This window comes from Camelus dromedarius, chromosome 7 (assembly GCF_036321535.1).
Source record: "Camelus dromedarius isolate mCamDro1 chromosome 7, mCamDro1.pat, whole genome shotgun sequence".
Taxonomy (NCBI): domain Eukaryota; kingdom Metazoa; phylum Chordata; class Mammalia; order Artiodactyla; family Camelidae; genus Camelus; species Camelus dromedarius.
Genome location: NC_087442.1, coordinates 24,360,043 through 24,375,250, shown reverse-complemented (window position 1 = coordinate 24,375,250; position 15,208 = coordinate 24,360,043). Strand labels below are relative to the sequence as shown.

The 15,208-nt window shown below is 37.6% G+C and overlaps 1 protein-coding gene and 1 long non-coding RNA gene across 3 annotated transcripts in view; one reads left to right on the top strand and one right to left on the bottom strand.

Moving 5' to 3' along the window:
* LOC135321732 (uncharacterized) overlaps positions 1–15,208 on the bottom strand; it is a 107,649-nt gene that overhangs the window by 82,466 nt on the left and 9,975 nt on the right. For both annotated transcript variants that reach the window (XR_010381769.1, XR_010381770.1), the window contains exon 2: positions 3,938–4,019. This is a non-coding gene — a long non-coding RNA (uncharacterized LOC135321732). The remainder of the gene's footprint in view (positions 1–3,937; positions 4,020–15,208) is intronic.
* Positions 4,678–11,054, top strand: SPAM1 (sperm adhesion molecule 1). Its single transcript, XM_010975695.3, has 3 exons — positions 4,678–5,631; positions 6,095–6,184; positions 10,629–11,054. Exons 1-3 carry the CDS (start codon positions 4,678–4,680, stop codon positions 11,019–11,021), a joined length of 1,437 nt encoding a protein of 478 aa, XP_010973997.1. The 3' UTR covers positions 11,022–11,054.

The window sequence follows — 15,208 nt, the reverse complement described above, 5'->3', positions numbered from 1 at the left end:
GGAAATTTTATGTCCTGCTTTTAGGAAGAAAATGGAGGTTAGAAAGCCCTTCCTGCACCTGCTGTCTCTCAGATGCCTTTAGCTGAAAATAGTCAATATGCCAAAATGGCATTTTTGGGGATGGCATGTCCTCATCTCCTTCAATCCAAATAAACACATAAGTAGAAAAACAATGACCTCCATGTCGTGATCACCCAGTTTCTACCATTATTAACTCACAGCCAATCTTTTCCACCTAAACTCAGATCCCCCCCTTGCCACCTAGTCACCCTTCTCCAACCCAAATTATTTTGAAGCAGATCTGTATAGGACATTAAATGACATTTAAAAAATAGTTTTTCAGGTTATCTAAGATATTTTATTTTTATAAGAAATTTCACTTCCATTAGCTTAATCAGCTTTGTTACAGATGAAGGATCATGGCGGTAAAGAAAAGAGGTTGAAGCACTGTCTTTTTTATTTAGTCTGGTTCCATCTAACTGTTCAAGCCAGAAGCCAAGGAGTCATAAGTTACTTGCTTCCTTATTCTTCCAAATGCATCTGGTGACCAATGGCTGTCAATTCTCAATCTCCTCCTGAACCTATCACCCTGCTACTCTCCACCTTATTTATACTCCTTCTGTCTTGTCCCTCTCTCATTGTATCTTGTATAAAGTGCTTATAATAATCATTCTGAAGTGAATCTGATCATCTCACTACCCTAACAAAATACTATATTGGGCCAAGGACCCCTGATTGACAACCCAAAACTCTGTTAGCTGACATTTTCCACCTCACTCACAATGTCTGAACACTGCCAACACTTACACGTACAGAGATTTGTCCATATTTAAAATTGATATTTCCACACTATAAAAATGGATGTATTAAAAATTGGAAGATTTGGCACCACTCGAAATAACGTGAGCCAAATAGCAGACGTTCTTTTAGGACAGGATATGAGCTTCGGCCTTGGCCCATCGTTTCACACATCTTGCCTTTTTCACTTATTTGTTACTTGCCTAAGGGCTGCAATCAGAATTCCTTGGGATGGAATCTGTCCCATTACCAGCATTAACTTTCTTTCTTTTTCAGGTCCTCAAAGTTCTCCCATATTGGATTATGGAATGCATCACTGCAAAGACTAGCCCTCTGTGTCTAATCCTTGCCTCTATTCCCAGCCCCTACACCTACTTGGGTTTGTCCAACTTGAGCATCGTTCTCTGTTGGGAGCCACATCTCATCTACCCAGGTGCCTTGGTATTTGGCTCTCATGGTGCATTAGGCATATCCTAACATATCACTGTGCTTATCACATCTGGCCGTCAATTTCCGCACTTCTAATACTTATCAGGAAGAGTGTGCTGTCTCCTCCTCCTCCTTTAAATACCAGTGCTTGCCACAGTACCTATCCTATAGTTCAATAAATGTTGGATGAATGATAGGCTGGTTTAATTATCTTTAGGTAATAAGACCCCAAGTGGATTGAGAGGTGCTTAGAACAATTAAGATCACAGCCAATCCAAATATACTCTTTGCTAATCATAAAGCTCTGGGCCTGTGCTAGTTCCTCTAATTGGGTCTCAGAAGTGGATGTTGATAATCCCTAAGGTTCTGCTAACAGTCTAAATGGAATTCATCTTATCCTTTGACCACAGTCACAAATCAATGATCTGTGATCTCTGGATCTTGCATTTGTACTTAAGATCTGACAACGTTTCTCTCTGCCATTCTTCTTTTCCTTTTTTTCTCTCACATAATGTTAACACTTATCAGTCTCTCAACTATCTGTCTATTTGCCTAGAGAAATTAAACTTCTCTAGAAATCTTGCCTCTGGGACTCATACGTGCAGCCAATTTCAAGTTCAAGTGAGGCTTGCTGTCTTTACGTGCTTTGACTCTGCTTATTGCCTCAGCTCACACAGACACCATCTGTCTTGCTTTGTATGGAACAGTGATACCTGAGGAGGTTATGTTGCTAAACACCAGGTAGCCCAAAGGTTGGAAGGGTTTTCCTTTCTCCTTAAACTATGAAGCCTTCAAGAAGGTTTTATTCCACAGAATGAGGCTCAAAGACATAGGTTCTGGCTCTGGCTGTGTCACTGGTTTGTTATTTTTAGGTCAGTTTGGGTAAAACAGTTACATAATGATACATAGAAATATACCAGTCTTTCTCTTGAAGCTGAAACTGGTTTGAGAAAAGAGACTTGTAGAAGCTACAATCCTTTTTTTTTTTTTAAACCTTTGATGATTATAATGAGTTTCCTAGGGCTGCTGAAATAAATTGTCATTAACTTGGTGGCTTAAAACAACAGAGATGTATTATCTCACAGTTCTGAAGACTAGAAATTCTAAATCAAGGTGTCAGCAGGGCCATGTTCCCTCTCAAGACTCCAGTAAAGAATCTCTCCTTGTTTTTTCTAGCTTCTGTTGGCTCCTGGCAGTATTTGGCTTTCCTTGGTCTGTAACTGCATCACTTCAGTCTCTGCCTCCATAGTCACATGGCCTTCTTCCCTGTATCTCTGTATCTCTGTATCCTCTCCTTTTCTTATATGGGTACCAGTAATTGGATTTAGGGCCCACCCTAAATCTATGATATTATCTTAATATCCTTAACTATTTGTACCTACAAAGACTCTATTTCCAAATAAGGTCACATTCTGAGGTTTGGGGTAGAAATGGATTTGTAGGGGGACACTGCTCAACCAATTAGAGTGACTATCTTCCTTTAAATGTCAACAGCTTTATCACTTTTTTTTTTACTATAAAAACTTTTTTTATTGAGTTATTGTCATTTTACAATGTTGTGTCAAATTCCAGTATACAGCACAATTTTTCAGTTATACATGAACATACACACATTCATTGTCACATTCTCTTTCGCTGAGAGCCACAAGATCCTGTATATATTTCCAGTACAATTTTGTTTATTTAGTCTACATTTTGAAATCCCAGTCCCACTTTTTAAATTTTAAAATTCACATTTACAATTTTCAAGGATAGAAGTGTTCATTTCTTCCTGAAGATTTCTGTGAGTAGAGAGCTTTCCAATAGTCTCATTCTGCCCCATGTTTTTCTTACATAAAGTGATCATGTGGAAATTAGGTTTGAATGTTAATTATTTTAATAAGCTTAACCTACTTTTTCCTTGAAGTATAAGGACATCTAATTCTTTCTTTATTCCATGTACTTGTCCCACTCCCTGCCATTCAGACATTTTTATTGGTAGTTGGTAGTTGAACTAGTCTTCTCCCCAATATTACTTTAGATGAAGACCTTCTAGGTCATAAGTAAGAAAGTTTATAAGGGCTTAAACGGTAAAAATCTTTAGCTCCTTTACATGTTCTAACTATTAGGGGAAAAACCTATTATCTTCAAAGCATGAGACTGCAATGGTTCTTAAGATTTTATTTTGTTCCATCTATGGTGTTCTCTTTAGAGCAACTGCTTTTTCAGCAACAGGAATGAATGAATGATTTGCTATGGTAAAGACACACATTCGTGGGAAGAATGGTACAATCCACATTGTACCCTCACACAGCAGAACACTACTACTGGATTATGAAATGCATCTAATTAAATGGAATCTAATTAAAATAAATGTTCCAGTTTCCTCCTAGAATCACAGAACATTTAAATACATCTTCTTGTAGGTAATTTTTGCAAATACCAAATGTTAAGTAATGCCTAGCTTAATTTCCTATCCTTGATTCAGACATTATTGTACCAGAGTGCGCCATAACTCTTCACATTGGGACAGTCAGCACAACACAATCTCAATTATTAAAAACTATAAAGGACCAAAATTCATTTTTGCTTTTATTAAGCTAGGTCAGAACCAATTCTTTTAGTAGAAGATATAACATTGTAAAATATTTTATTAAATTTAAACAACACGAGTGTACAGTACTTTGAGATATCATTAAGAGTCCTGTTCTAAATAGAAACTTCAACTTACCCCTCAAGAGGAGATTCAGTTGGATTCTTTTGACTTATTGCCTCTGACAGAAGTGACTTTGCCTCCTCTTTTACCAGCATCCCTTAAAAAAGAAAAACAAAATGATGAAATCTCACAATTCGATGAGAGATTGTTTTCACTTTTGGGTAGACCACTACAGAGTGCTTGTCCAAGAAATAACAAACAAGCTTGAGAGGTTCAACTTGGAATTTCTTTTCATTCAATAGTTTTTTTGCTAAGGCATTGCTCAGTACGGCATTCTGCACAACTAGGAGGGCACAAGGAAAAATGGCTGCATTTACTTCTCTGCAGGTTCAATAGTGATTTGGAAAGATGAGACAAATATTAGCTATTACAGGATTTGTATCCTACATAAGAGAAAATAATTTTACTGACTCAAGCACAGGAGTCCTCCATCTTCAAAAGTTGAATTAAATTCCTTGCACTTAAAGTTGGGAATTTGGTAAAGCTTGTGATCTCTGATATGGAAAGGTAGTTTAACAAGATATCCTATGTGTGTTTTTTTTTTTTTCAGTTATAGAAGAAGCAATTTGCAAAACATTCCTAAAACACAAAAGCAAGAAGAATAATATTAAATATAAATCATCATTATATCTTTTCATCAATCAAAGTGGCTTCATTCTACTGTCTCTCTTCTGTGCTTATATCCTGCATCAAATATTGGATAAACTCAAGTGTGTAGGAGCAACAAGTGCTTTTCATAGTCATTGCTCTTCATGATGGAGGCATTAAGGCTCCATCCCATCTCCTTAAGGAGTTTTGTTGGGTCCAATGGAGCACCCCAGGCAGTGTTCACCTTCCTTCTGATTCCGTGTTGTTTGACTCGGGACTTCAGATCACCCCCTCTTATTCCAAATACCCCTTTCCTCTGGGTCTGGAATGCCCCAACTGAACTTTGTAATAGATTTAAGGTGCCTCCAGATCTGAGACTCTTCTCTTTGGTGGGAAGCCCCCAGAAAGGTGCCAGAGGACAACCTATTGCATTATTTTATGCTGATAGACTTGGCTACTATCCTCACATAGATGAAGTAACAGGCGAAAATGTGCACGGAGGAATCCCCCAGAAGGGATCCTTAGAAAGGCATTTGGAGAAAGCTATAGAGGACATTTCCTATTACATTCAAGTCGATAACGTGGGCTTGGCTGTCATTGACTGGGAAAACTGGAGGCCTACCTGGGAGAGAAACTGGAAACCGAAAGATATTTACAAGAATCAGTCTATTGAGCTAGTTCGGCAACAAAATACAACACTTTCTGACTCAGAGGCTGCCAAAGTAGCCAAAGTAGAGTTTGAAAAGGCAGGAAAGAGATTCATGCTAGAGACTTTAAAGGTGGGAAAATTACATCGGCCAAATTACTTATGGGGTTATTATCTTTTTCCTGATTGTTACAATCATAATTATAACCAACCTACTTACAATGGAAGTTGCCCTGAAATAGAAAAAAGAAGAAATGCTGCGCTTGACTGGTTGTGGAAAGAAAGCACTGCCCTTTTCCCATCCATTTATTTGACCACCAAGTTAAAGTCTTCTCTACGGGGTGCACTCTTTGCTCGTAATCGTATCCAGGAAGCCATTCGGATGTCTAAAGCAGCCAAAGCTGGACGTCCACTTCCGGTGTTTGTATATGCCCGTCCAGTTTTTACTGATATGTCTCTGAAATACCTCTCTCAGGTAAGTTAATCAAGGTATGAAGTCTATAGAATATTGTCCACAAATGGTGTTCAGTGGAATTCAATAGCACTTTTGAAGGGAGTGAAATTTAGCTTTTAATCTGGAATGTGCACACAGGTATTTCTGCATCACTATATGAATGCAAAACAAGGATATATTTTATTTTAATGTAGTCATATAGTTATCTTCACAACCATGGAGAATTGGGTAGTATAGACAATGTATTAACTCAGTTCCTTTCATTCTTTTTCTTTTATAGGGTTTTGTCAATAAAATTGAAATAGTAGAAAATCTGTATTTTTGTTATTGTAGGACAGAGGTGGCATCAAAGATAGACATAAGTAGCGGGGAAATATTTAAATGATTATTGCTGGGTCAGCATTCTTGGCTTTGGTGTAACTGTTCTAAGAGTAACACTTCTATTTTATTCCTCTCTGTTAACTCTTTCCATCACATTTGCCAGGATGACCTTGTGCATACAGTTGGTGAAAGTGTTGCTCTAGGCGTCTCTGGAATTATAATGTGGGGAAGCGCCAATTTAAGCCTAAGTATGGTAAGTTGAAATTACAGGAAGTAGGTGAAAACATTTCTACTTTTAATGTTTTTGAGGATTTTTGTGGAATTGAGTAATAAAATAACTATGTTTGGTACACAATAGTATGTGCTCAATGAATAACAGAAAAACCAAACCAGCTTTCATTTGTGTGGTTGGGTTGTAAGGCTCTTTTCCAGTGAGAAAAACAAATCTGGTGAGATTAATCGAAATTCTCTAGGCTATGTGGTTAGTAAGTAGCAAAAACAGGGCCACAATCTTGGTTTTCTGATATTTGGTGTTTTTTCTACTATATTGTGCTGTCTTTCTTCTCAAAAGAGCTCAACTAGTTGATATGCATTCATTCATTCTTTCATTTGCCCAATTACTGTTTGGTAATTACTTATTTATTTAATGACAGTTTATTGCGGGGGGCCAGTAACTGGGGGGGGGGGTTGTGGGCAGTTGGGAGTTACTTTTTGAAGATATTGCTAAGTTGTTCAAAGCTTCCCTAAGGGAGAGGAAAAGGAACCCTTCTTTATTTCCCATGGGTTATATTTAGTAGTATCCATTTTAAGTAAAATTTTAAGTAAAACTTGTTTTATTAGGAAAATGTGTTTATTTTGTTCTGTATAGTGTTAACTGTACTCATTTTCTCCTGACGCATTTTCTTTAGCTCAAAAAGCCTTTAACTATCATGACCTAATCCTTTCCTCTCTTCCTTTATTTTTCATCCTTGTTTCATTCTCCATATCAGGCCTTTATCCTTCACCTCTTCAGTCTTCTTGATTCAAAACATGAGTAAAGCTATCACATGGACGCTGCTGAGCTGGAGCTGAACTTTTCCTTCTCTGACGGATGTGGAGATACTTGTAATGTAGGTGCCATGGAGAATGTCTAATGATGCTTATGGCCCAGAACTCTTCTCCTGGGACCTACAGAGAACAGCTTTATACTCTTAAGACCAGAAGAGGTCTTTTGATATCTTGTCCTTCAGACAGACTAGCCAGATTCTTCCTTTATTTATAAAGATACTTAACAGCAGTCTCCCTTCAGAAATTCTTTCAAGGTAATCTGAGCCCTTCTACCTCTTTGGTAGATTCTGTTGTCTCCGGTTTGATCACCAGTAAAGAGAAATAATATAAAATGTAAGTTCAGGGAAAGGTATATGTCCCCTTTGCAAAACTCTTATATGTCAGAAAATTATTTAAAAATTCTAAGAATATTTCAACTTTTTATTAGTTGTTTTCTCAAATTTATAAATTCTTTTCTCAAGGATCCTGTTACTTCTATGATGGAGCCATTTATAATTTCCCCATACTACTTCCTCTTTTTTTTTTTTTTTTTTTTAATAATTGAGTGCTCCACCTGACTCTGATGAGGAATGAATCAGGCATTCTCCAATCAGTAGGGGCATGGCATGGCATACTAGTCAATCATCACACTTTTTCAAAATCGCACTTTAATCTTAGATTCACGTTCTTCTGCCATGACTCTCAAATCACCTTCCGTATTATTCATACAGGGACAGTCCTTCAACTTTAATATGATGATTTTCTACTTAATAACACTGCCTTGAAATGGTCCCTTGTGGACTCTATTCTGTATATGTCTTTTACCTTTGCCAATTGATGATCATTTTGACTATTGATTCTGTCATTACGTCCTCTTTTTTCTATGTCATTTGAAATCAACAGAGTCACAGATTACTTGTCCTGCTTCCCCTGATTCATTGACAACTTGAGAAACTGGTAATTGCAGGTTTACTTACAACGACTGGAATCAACATGAAACAGTTGTTATCAGATGTAGGCAAATCATTTCCTTCCATTCCATCTTATTAGATCCAGTTGTGTGACAGAGCCAGCTTCTACTGGTCCCAGCCCATGAGACCTGATTGTTAACTATTCAGAAATTTTGTGAAGTTTGTTAAACACAGCCGTTATTAAATATTAAATTATAAAAGCTTAGAAGAAAATAAAGTATGTTAAAAACAAAAATAATACTCAAAATGTGCTATCATCCATACTTTTGAGGTTATTTACATCTGTTGTATCTGTGTAAGTAGAAATGGTGTTATGTAACAGTCTGCTACTTCACACCATACTACCGTGCTGTGTAACAATGGAGTACTTGATTCCTAATTCTGCACTCAGTGATGTCAGGTTGGTAGCTTAAAACTGGCCACGGTAGGAGTATTTACACCATGGATATTAACAAATGCTATAAACCAGGCTTTATCTCTTGGAGAACCAGTTTTAAATCTTTTCAAAGACCGCATCTTGTGCAGTCTAAGGATTCTCAAAACATTCTCATCCTTTTACTCCTTTCCCTGTGTAGTTTTTGTATCTGTAGACAACTGCAATGTCATCTGAACTTGGTATAAATTCTCATATATCCATGGCACTGGTGATGCAGTGTTGAATACTGACAAAGTCCCTGCCTTCTTGGAGCTTATTTAAAGTTGGAGGGGAAGAAACAACACAAGACAAGAAAAATATTTGACAAGCACCATGCAGGAAATTAAAATAGTAGATATGATAAAGTGGATAGGAAAGGTTTCTGAGAAGGGTATTGTCTAATTAAAGCTGTGATCTGAATGACAAGATGGAATCAACCACGTTAAAAATTAGAGAGAAGAGCATTCTGGGCAGAGGGAACAGTAAGGGCAGTTTGAAATGAACCTGCCATGCTTGTGGGACAACTAGTACATAAGGCTGAGTGGGTGACAAGAGGGTTGTACAAGAGGAAGGAGAGATTACACCACATCAGGTGCGTACAAGTTGAAAGAAGCTGGATTGTATTTTAAACACCCTATAAAGCTATGGGAGGGTTAAGAAGAGGTTTTCTATTGCTGTCATAAAAATTACAACAAACTTAGTGGTTTAAACAGCAGAAAAGTGTTATCTTACAGTTCTGTAATTCAGAAGTCCAACAGGGACCTCAATGCACTGAAATCAAGATGTCAGCAAAGTTGCACTCCTTTCTATGGAAGGCCCCTCATTTGCTCATTTGAGTTGGCAGAATTCATTTCCTTGTGATTGTAGCAACAAGATCTCTATTTTCTGGCTGGCGGTGGCTAGGGGTCATTTCCAGCTTCTGGAAGTCACCACCTTCTTTCTCTTTTGGCCCTCTCCTCTGTCTTCAAAGCCAGCAATGCTGGCTGAGTCTCCCTTCCCTTTGAATTTGCCCTCCTTCTTCCATCTAATTTTTTAAAATCCAAGCTTAAAGTGTTTCTACATTATTAAGAACCCTTGTGATTAGACTGAGCCCATCCAGATAGTTCAGGATAATCTCTCCACCTCAGGTCTATACCCTTAATCATATCTGGAAAGTCCCTTTTGCCATGTAAAGTAACAAAATCACAGATTCCATGGGACTGGGGTATGAACATCCTTCTTGGAAGGCACTTATTCTGACTACCATTGATGGCATCATCTCAAGGGAGGCAACAGAAATAGATTTGAGTGGAACCTGCCAAGATTCCTCAGCTTTCCTGATGACCCACCACTACCACTTCTTTGGTCTTACTGAAGGAGTAGCACAGACAGCTCACTCAATGGAACTGTTGATCATGAAAGAAGCAACCGCCTTCTATGTTTTTAAAAGGATGGCGTCCCAGTTTTAGAAATATCAGTTTCAAGATGAATCATTTTAGTTGCTCATAACTCATACTCTGCCAAATATCTGTAAAAGAGCTGTCATTAATTCACCCAAACTTGAGTTATACGTAACATTTAACAGAAAGTATACTCGGCTGAACCTGTTTAGTTGTTTTGAGCTAGCAATTTAGAAACCACTCTTTCCAATGCGCTTTAAACTTGTCTGACAAATGTGATACTTAATACATTCACTTACACTTCATATTATTTATAAATTGAGGGCCAACCAATGATATGCTGGGCCTCGTGCTTAGCACTTTTATATACACTGTACCTTTTCATCTTCATGATAGCCCTGTAAGGTGGGTGCTGTAATTATCCTTATTTTACAGTGATGCATAGCCAAGTTATTAATTTTTCCATGGTCCCCCAGATAGGAAACTAAGACTTAGAAAACTTAAGAGATTCCCAAGTTCACACAGTTGATCATCAATGGAACTGTGACTCCAGTCTGGGCAGATGGATCCCAGAGCCCACGCTCTAAATCCTCCCACCCTCATTGTACCTTTCTGCCCCTTCCACCCCCATTAGTTTATGAATTACTGAGGAAGACCAAAGCTAGAGTACATCAAACCTCAACTGGTCAATTATTTAGTGATATGAAATGGCATGTGAAACTTACAATTGTTACCAAAAACACTTGGAAGAATCTTGCTTGTTAAAGTAAAAAAGATAAAATATTTCTACTACTTACTGGGTCTGTTGTCTTTTTGTGCTTCCTTAGAAATTGCTTAATATAGTGAATTAATTCACATATGAAATAACTTGGATCTTAATAATCTGATCTTCTTATAATTTTACAGCAATCTTGCATGAACCTAAACAATTACATGAAGAAGACACTGAATCCTTACATAGTCAATGTCACCCTAGCAGCCAAAATGTGTAGCCAAGTGCTTTGCCAGAAACAAGGAGTGTGTGCAAGGAGACACTGGAATTCAAGTGACTATCTTCACCTGAACCCAATGAACTTTGCTATTCAAACTGGGAAAGATGGAAAATACATGGTACATGGGAAGCCCACAATTGAAGACCTGCAACAATTTTCTGAAAAATTTTATTGCAGTTGTTATCCCAGCACCCATTGTAAGGAGACAGCTAATGTAACAAACATTCATACCATTCATGTGTGTATTGCCAAAGATGTTTGTATAGATGCCCTTCTAAACTCAGGTTGTTCTCCTATGTGGAAATAAAGATTCTCTGCCACATTTAGCAATATCTCATCCTTCACACCACCTGACACAGGGTCTCCATGTGTTTCTGGGAAAGATCTCAGTGGGTGCCTCACAGCCAGGTATTCAGCGGAAGCCACGTCCAACAACACCCAAGAGGGCTGTCAGAGTGTTAACTGGAACAACACTTCCACTCAGTGATATATTCAACACAAAAAAATCAAACAACCTTTTCAAGTACAAGTTCAGCGCTTATTAGATTTCCTGTACCCATGCTTTATGTTTTGATATGTTTTTCATTTTTTCATTTAATAGTTTAGCTCGCTTAGTTTACTTTTTTAAGCAAGAGATGATACCTGCATATTTAAAGTTTCGTATTTGAAATGTGAAACAAAACTCATGGCCAAGACAGTATTTTAATTTTTTGAGCAGAGATTGCTTTTCCATGATCAAATTGAACTTGAAATAATCATTGATTGAGAAACAAAGAATTGTGGCTAGCATCTTTAATTTTCAAAATCATAGTCCGGGCAGTGTTATTACTAAATCCATTGAACACATTTTCTTTTGAAACTTAAAGTAGACTCACTTATTAAGAGAGCATCAGGGGGAGGGTATAGCTCTGTGGTAGAGCATGTGCTTGGCATGCATAAGGTCCTGGGTTCAATCCCCAGTACCTCCATTAAAAAAAAAAAAAGGATAAACTTAATTACCCCCCAATGAATAAAAAAATAAATACAGGATTTAAGAGAGCATCAAATTTGCTTTGTAAGATGATATCCAGGTTTGTATTTTTGAGTTGCCATGAGAGTATAGCAAATATTTCACATACTGTGAATGTATATATAAAACTAAGAGCTACCTGTTGTATTCTTGGTTCTACCAAAGACTGACTGTAAGGCCTATTAATACTTAGGGGCCTAGTGTTCTTCTGAGAAAAGTGACAATTTGAATAATGCCAATTTACTCCAAATGAATGTCTATAAGTAGCTTGTAATTTGTAATAAAAATGTCAGGACAATATCAAAGCATAATATCTTATCTTTTAAAATGTAATATCCTAAATGCACTCATCTGTCTCAAGCACAGAATTATAGTTTTTAGCTATTTCACTTGATAATTTGTTCAAGTTGTGCTTTTGTAAAAAGGTAACTTTTAAAAAATGATTATCCTGTCAACTTTTGCACATGGTTTAATATGTCTTCAAAATTCGTATACGAAGTATTCTAACTTTCTTTTCGCTCTTGATTGTCAAATTTGACAATCTTGTGCATCTAAAGTGCCTTAATTCATCTAAGCCTCCATTCACACCCTTCATTTAGCATTTATCGAGAGTTTATTCTCTGCGAGGCTCAATTTTAAGTGTCACAGGTTCAAGGTGAAATAGCGTACTTCTTACCATCAGTGAGTTTGTTGTATATTTGGAGAAAGACAGACATTGACTAGGGTGTGAGAAGGGCTGTGATATAAGTTCAGCATGCTCCGCTGTATAAACGAGAACCTGAGCATGTCAGAGAAGGGTTTCAAAGATGTCATGAAAGAGATGATGTGTCCGTTGCCTTGAAGGCTGAATAGCAGTTAGGTCATGTGGAAACACAAGACACAAGGGCCTTCAGTAGAACAAAACACCGAGTGTGGTTATTAGAGTGGTATACAGTGAATGATGGCCAAATGATGAAGGCTTTCGTAAAGCATACAAAGAAAAGTGGACTTTACAAGGAAGATGCTGGCTGGCATGGGTTCTTCCCTTCTCCTGCTTCTGGGTCTTGCCCAAACCTGGTGTTCCTCATGTGGTCCTCTGTGTAGCTGCTCAGTAACCTTTATAAATTAAGACTCACAGAACAAACAGGAAAGGAGAAATGCTTTTCTCTTTGCTAATATTTTGTTCTTCTATAATAAGTTTATAAGTCTACATATTAGCTAAAATGAACAATATGTCCATTTTAAAGTGTGCTTTTACTATGTACAATAGCCAAGACATGGAAGTAACCTAAATGTCCATTGACAGATGATTAGATAAAGAGGCTGTGAGACAGATACATATATATGCACTGGAACACTACTCAGCCATAAAAAAGAATAAAATATGCCATTTGTAGCAACATAGATGGACCTAGAGATGGTCATACTAAGTGAAGTAAGCCAGAGAAAGAAAAATACCATATGATATCACTTATATGTGGAATCTAAAAAATAGAGAGACAAATGAACTTATTTACAAAACAAAAACAGACTTACAGACATAGAGAACAAATTTGTGATTACTGAGGCCTGAGTGGGAAGGGGAGAGGTGGAGGGATAAGTTGGGAGTTCAGGATTTGCAGATACTAATTACTATATATAGAATAGATAAACAACAAGGTCCCACTGTATAGCACAGGGAGCTATTTTCAATAGCTATAGCCTATAGTGAAAAAGAATATGAAAAAGAATATATTTATATGTATGTATGTATGTATAACTGAATCACTATGCTGTACACCAGAAATTAATACAACATTGTAAATCCACTACACTTCAATTAAAAAAAAAGTGTGCTTTTAGACTAACTCTGAAAGGAGCATCTCTCATTGAAAAGTCATTTTTGGAAAAACCTTTTTGAATTACAGTATCTAGTGAATGGTAGTTTCCTTTGAACTTGACAAACAGTGCAGTCTCGACCCTGGGTCTAGGACTGCCATTGCAGGACTCTGCAGCTTGCCTACCAGCGGCCCCAGTTCAGAATACTAAGACTCACATTATCTGTTTCACATGCAAAGCTGCCAGGATGGTTTCAACACAATCATTCTGCTCAAGGTACTGACATTTTGATGACACAATTGATAAGGAGTGGCTAAGAATTTGTACGTGAAAACCCATCAACAAAACCCATCAATAAAATTGAGAACATGGATATTTCTCGTTTCTCCTCTGCTGGCAATCAGAGAGCGGGGGAAGGAAGGAGGTGGGGGAGAATGCTGGGAGAGAAAAGATAAGCAAAAGAGAACTAGAATTCTTTGCTTTCTCTAACTCCATTGAGGATGCTAATTTGCACAGGATTGAAAAGAACATTCAATACAGACACAATTTGCCTTCAATTCCCTCTTAAAAAGCCAAGAGCGTTTGTACTTGAATGCCCTACCTGGGCTGACCTGACAGATGTCACTGCCTCCTCCTTCTCCCTTTGCCTCAGACTTCCTCTAAGAAGAAAAAATGATGAAGCCACAAAGTGCTGGCACTGTTGGAATGTGCCAAATCCGCAGACGGCTAGGTACTTGTAGGTTATGGGTAAAAAGTCACTAAGCTCTTAGAGGGGAGGGTGTAGCTCAGTGGTAGAGGACATGCCTAGCATGCATGAGGTCCTAGGTTCAGTCCCTAGTACTGAAGGAGGATTAATAAAATGGCTGCACTTAGGCTAACAGATTGCTTATTCTTATGCTTGCCCTTAAAAGGGTCAACTGACCTGAGTGACTGTTTGCTACTCACAGTTCCTGGCGTATTGTTAAAACTAAAGCTATTGATCTTACTGATTCTACTTTATTCCAGTAATTGAAAGTAATAATCAAGCTTGGTATCTGAGTCCTTCTCCAAGGAGAAGTTCACAAGACTGTAACCTTACAAAATAGCCTGAATTACCAAGAAGACCACAGCTTGAGTGCTCACGAGATAAAGAGATCTGACCTCTGGGATCTATAGAATTGGTTGTCTGGAGGCATCATGTCACCATTCTAAGTCTTCTGGTGAGAAAATGATTCTGTTGCTTCTTATCAATGCTTTATTGTTTGAGCTCTGGCTATATAACCACCCCAACCCATGTCCAAGGTGGGTTTACAGTTTTGTGAGTCCCCTTTGCCCGGCAAAGCAATAAAATTGCCTCTTTTCTTCTAAACTCCAAGACCTAGTCTCTGGGTTATTTGGCTCATCAGAGATGGGGGCCAATCTTTCGGCAACAGTACCTCCATTAAAAAAAAAAAAAATCAGTCACATTAAACAATCAATTCTTTAAAAAAATTAATTAATAGAATATTTAACACACATAGGGCTGTCTATAATGTGCTCTTCCTACATGACAACATATTTTGGGTATTTGTCCACATCAGGGCATTTTGTAGTGACTACATTGCACTCCACTATACCATTATATGACATTTTTTCTGGAAGTTCTTAATTAATTGACATTTCATTTTCTGGAGATTTTTCCCCCCTCTATCAAAAATGTTGTAATTAGC

Bases quoted from the DNA above. Each gene is read 5' to 3' on its own strand.
- SPAM1 (XM_010975695.3), top strand. From the start codon at position 4,678: ATGGAGGCATTAAGGCTCCATCCCATCTCCTTAAGGAGTTTTGTTGGG. The intron at 5,632-6,094 runs GTAAGTTAATCA...CACATTTGCCAG, and splicing joins CTCTGAAATACCTCTCTCAG to GATGACCTTGTGCATACAGT. The intron at 6,185-10,628 runs GTAAGTTGAAAT...ATAATTTTACAG, and splicing joins CCAATTTAAGCCTAAGTATG to CAATCTTGCATGAACCTAAA.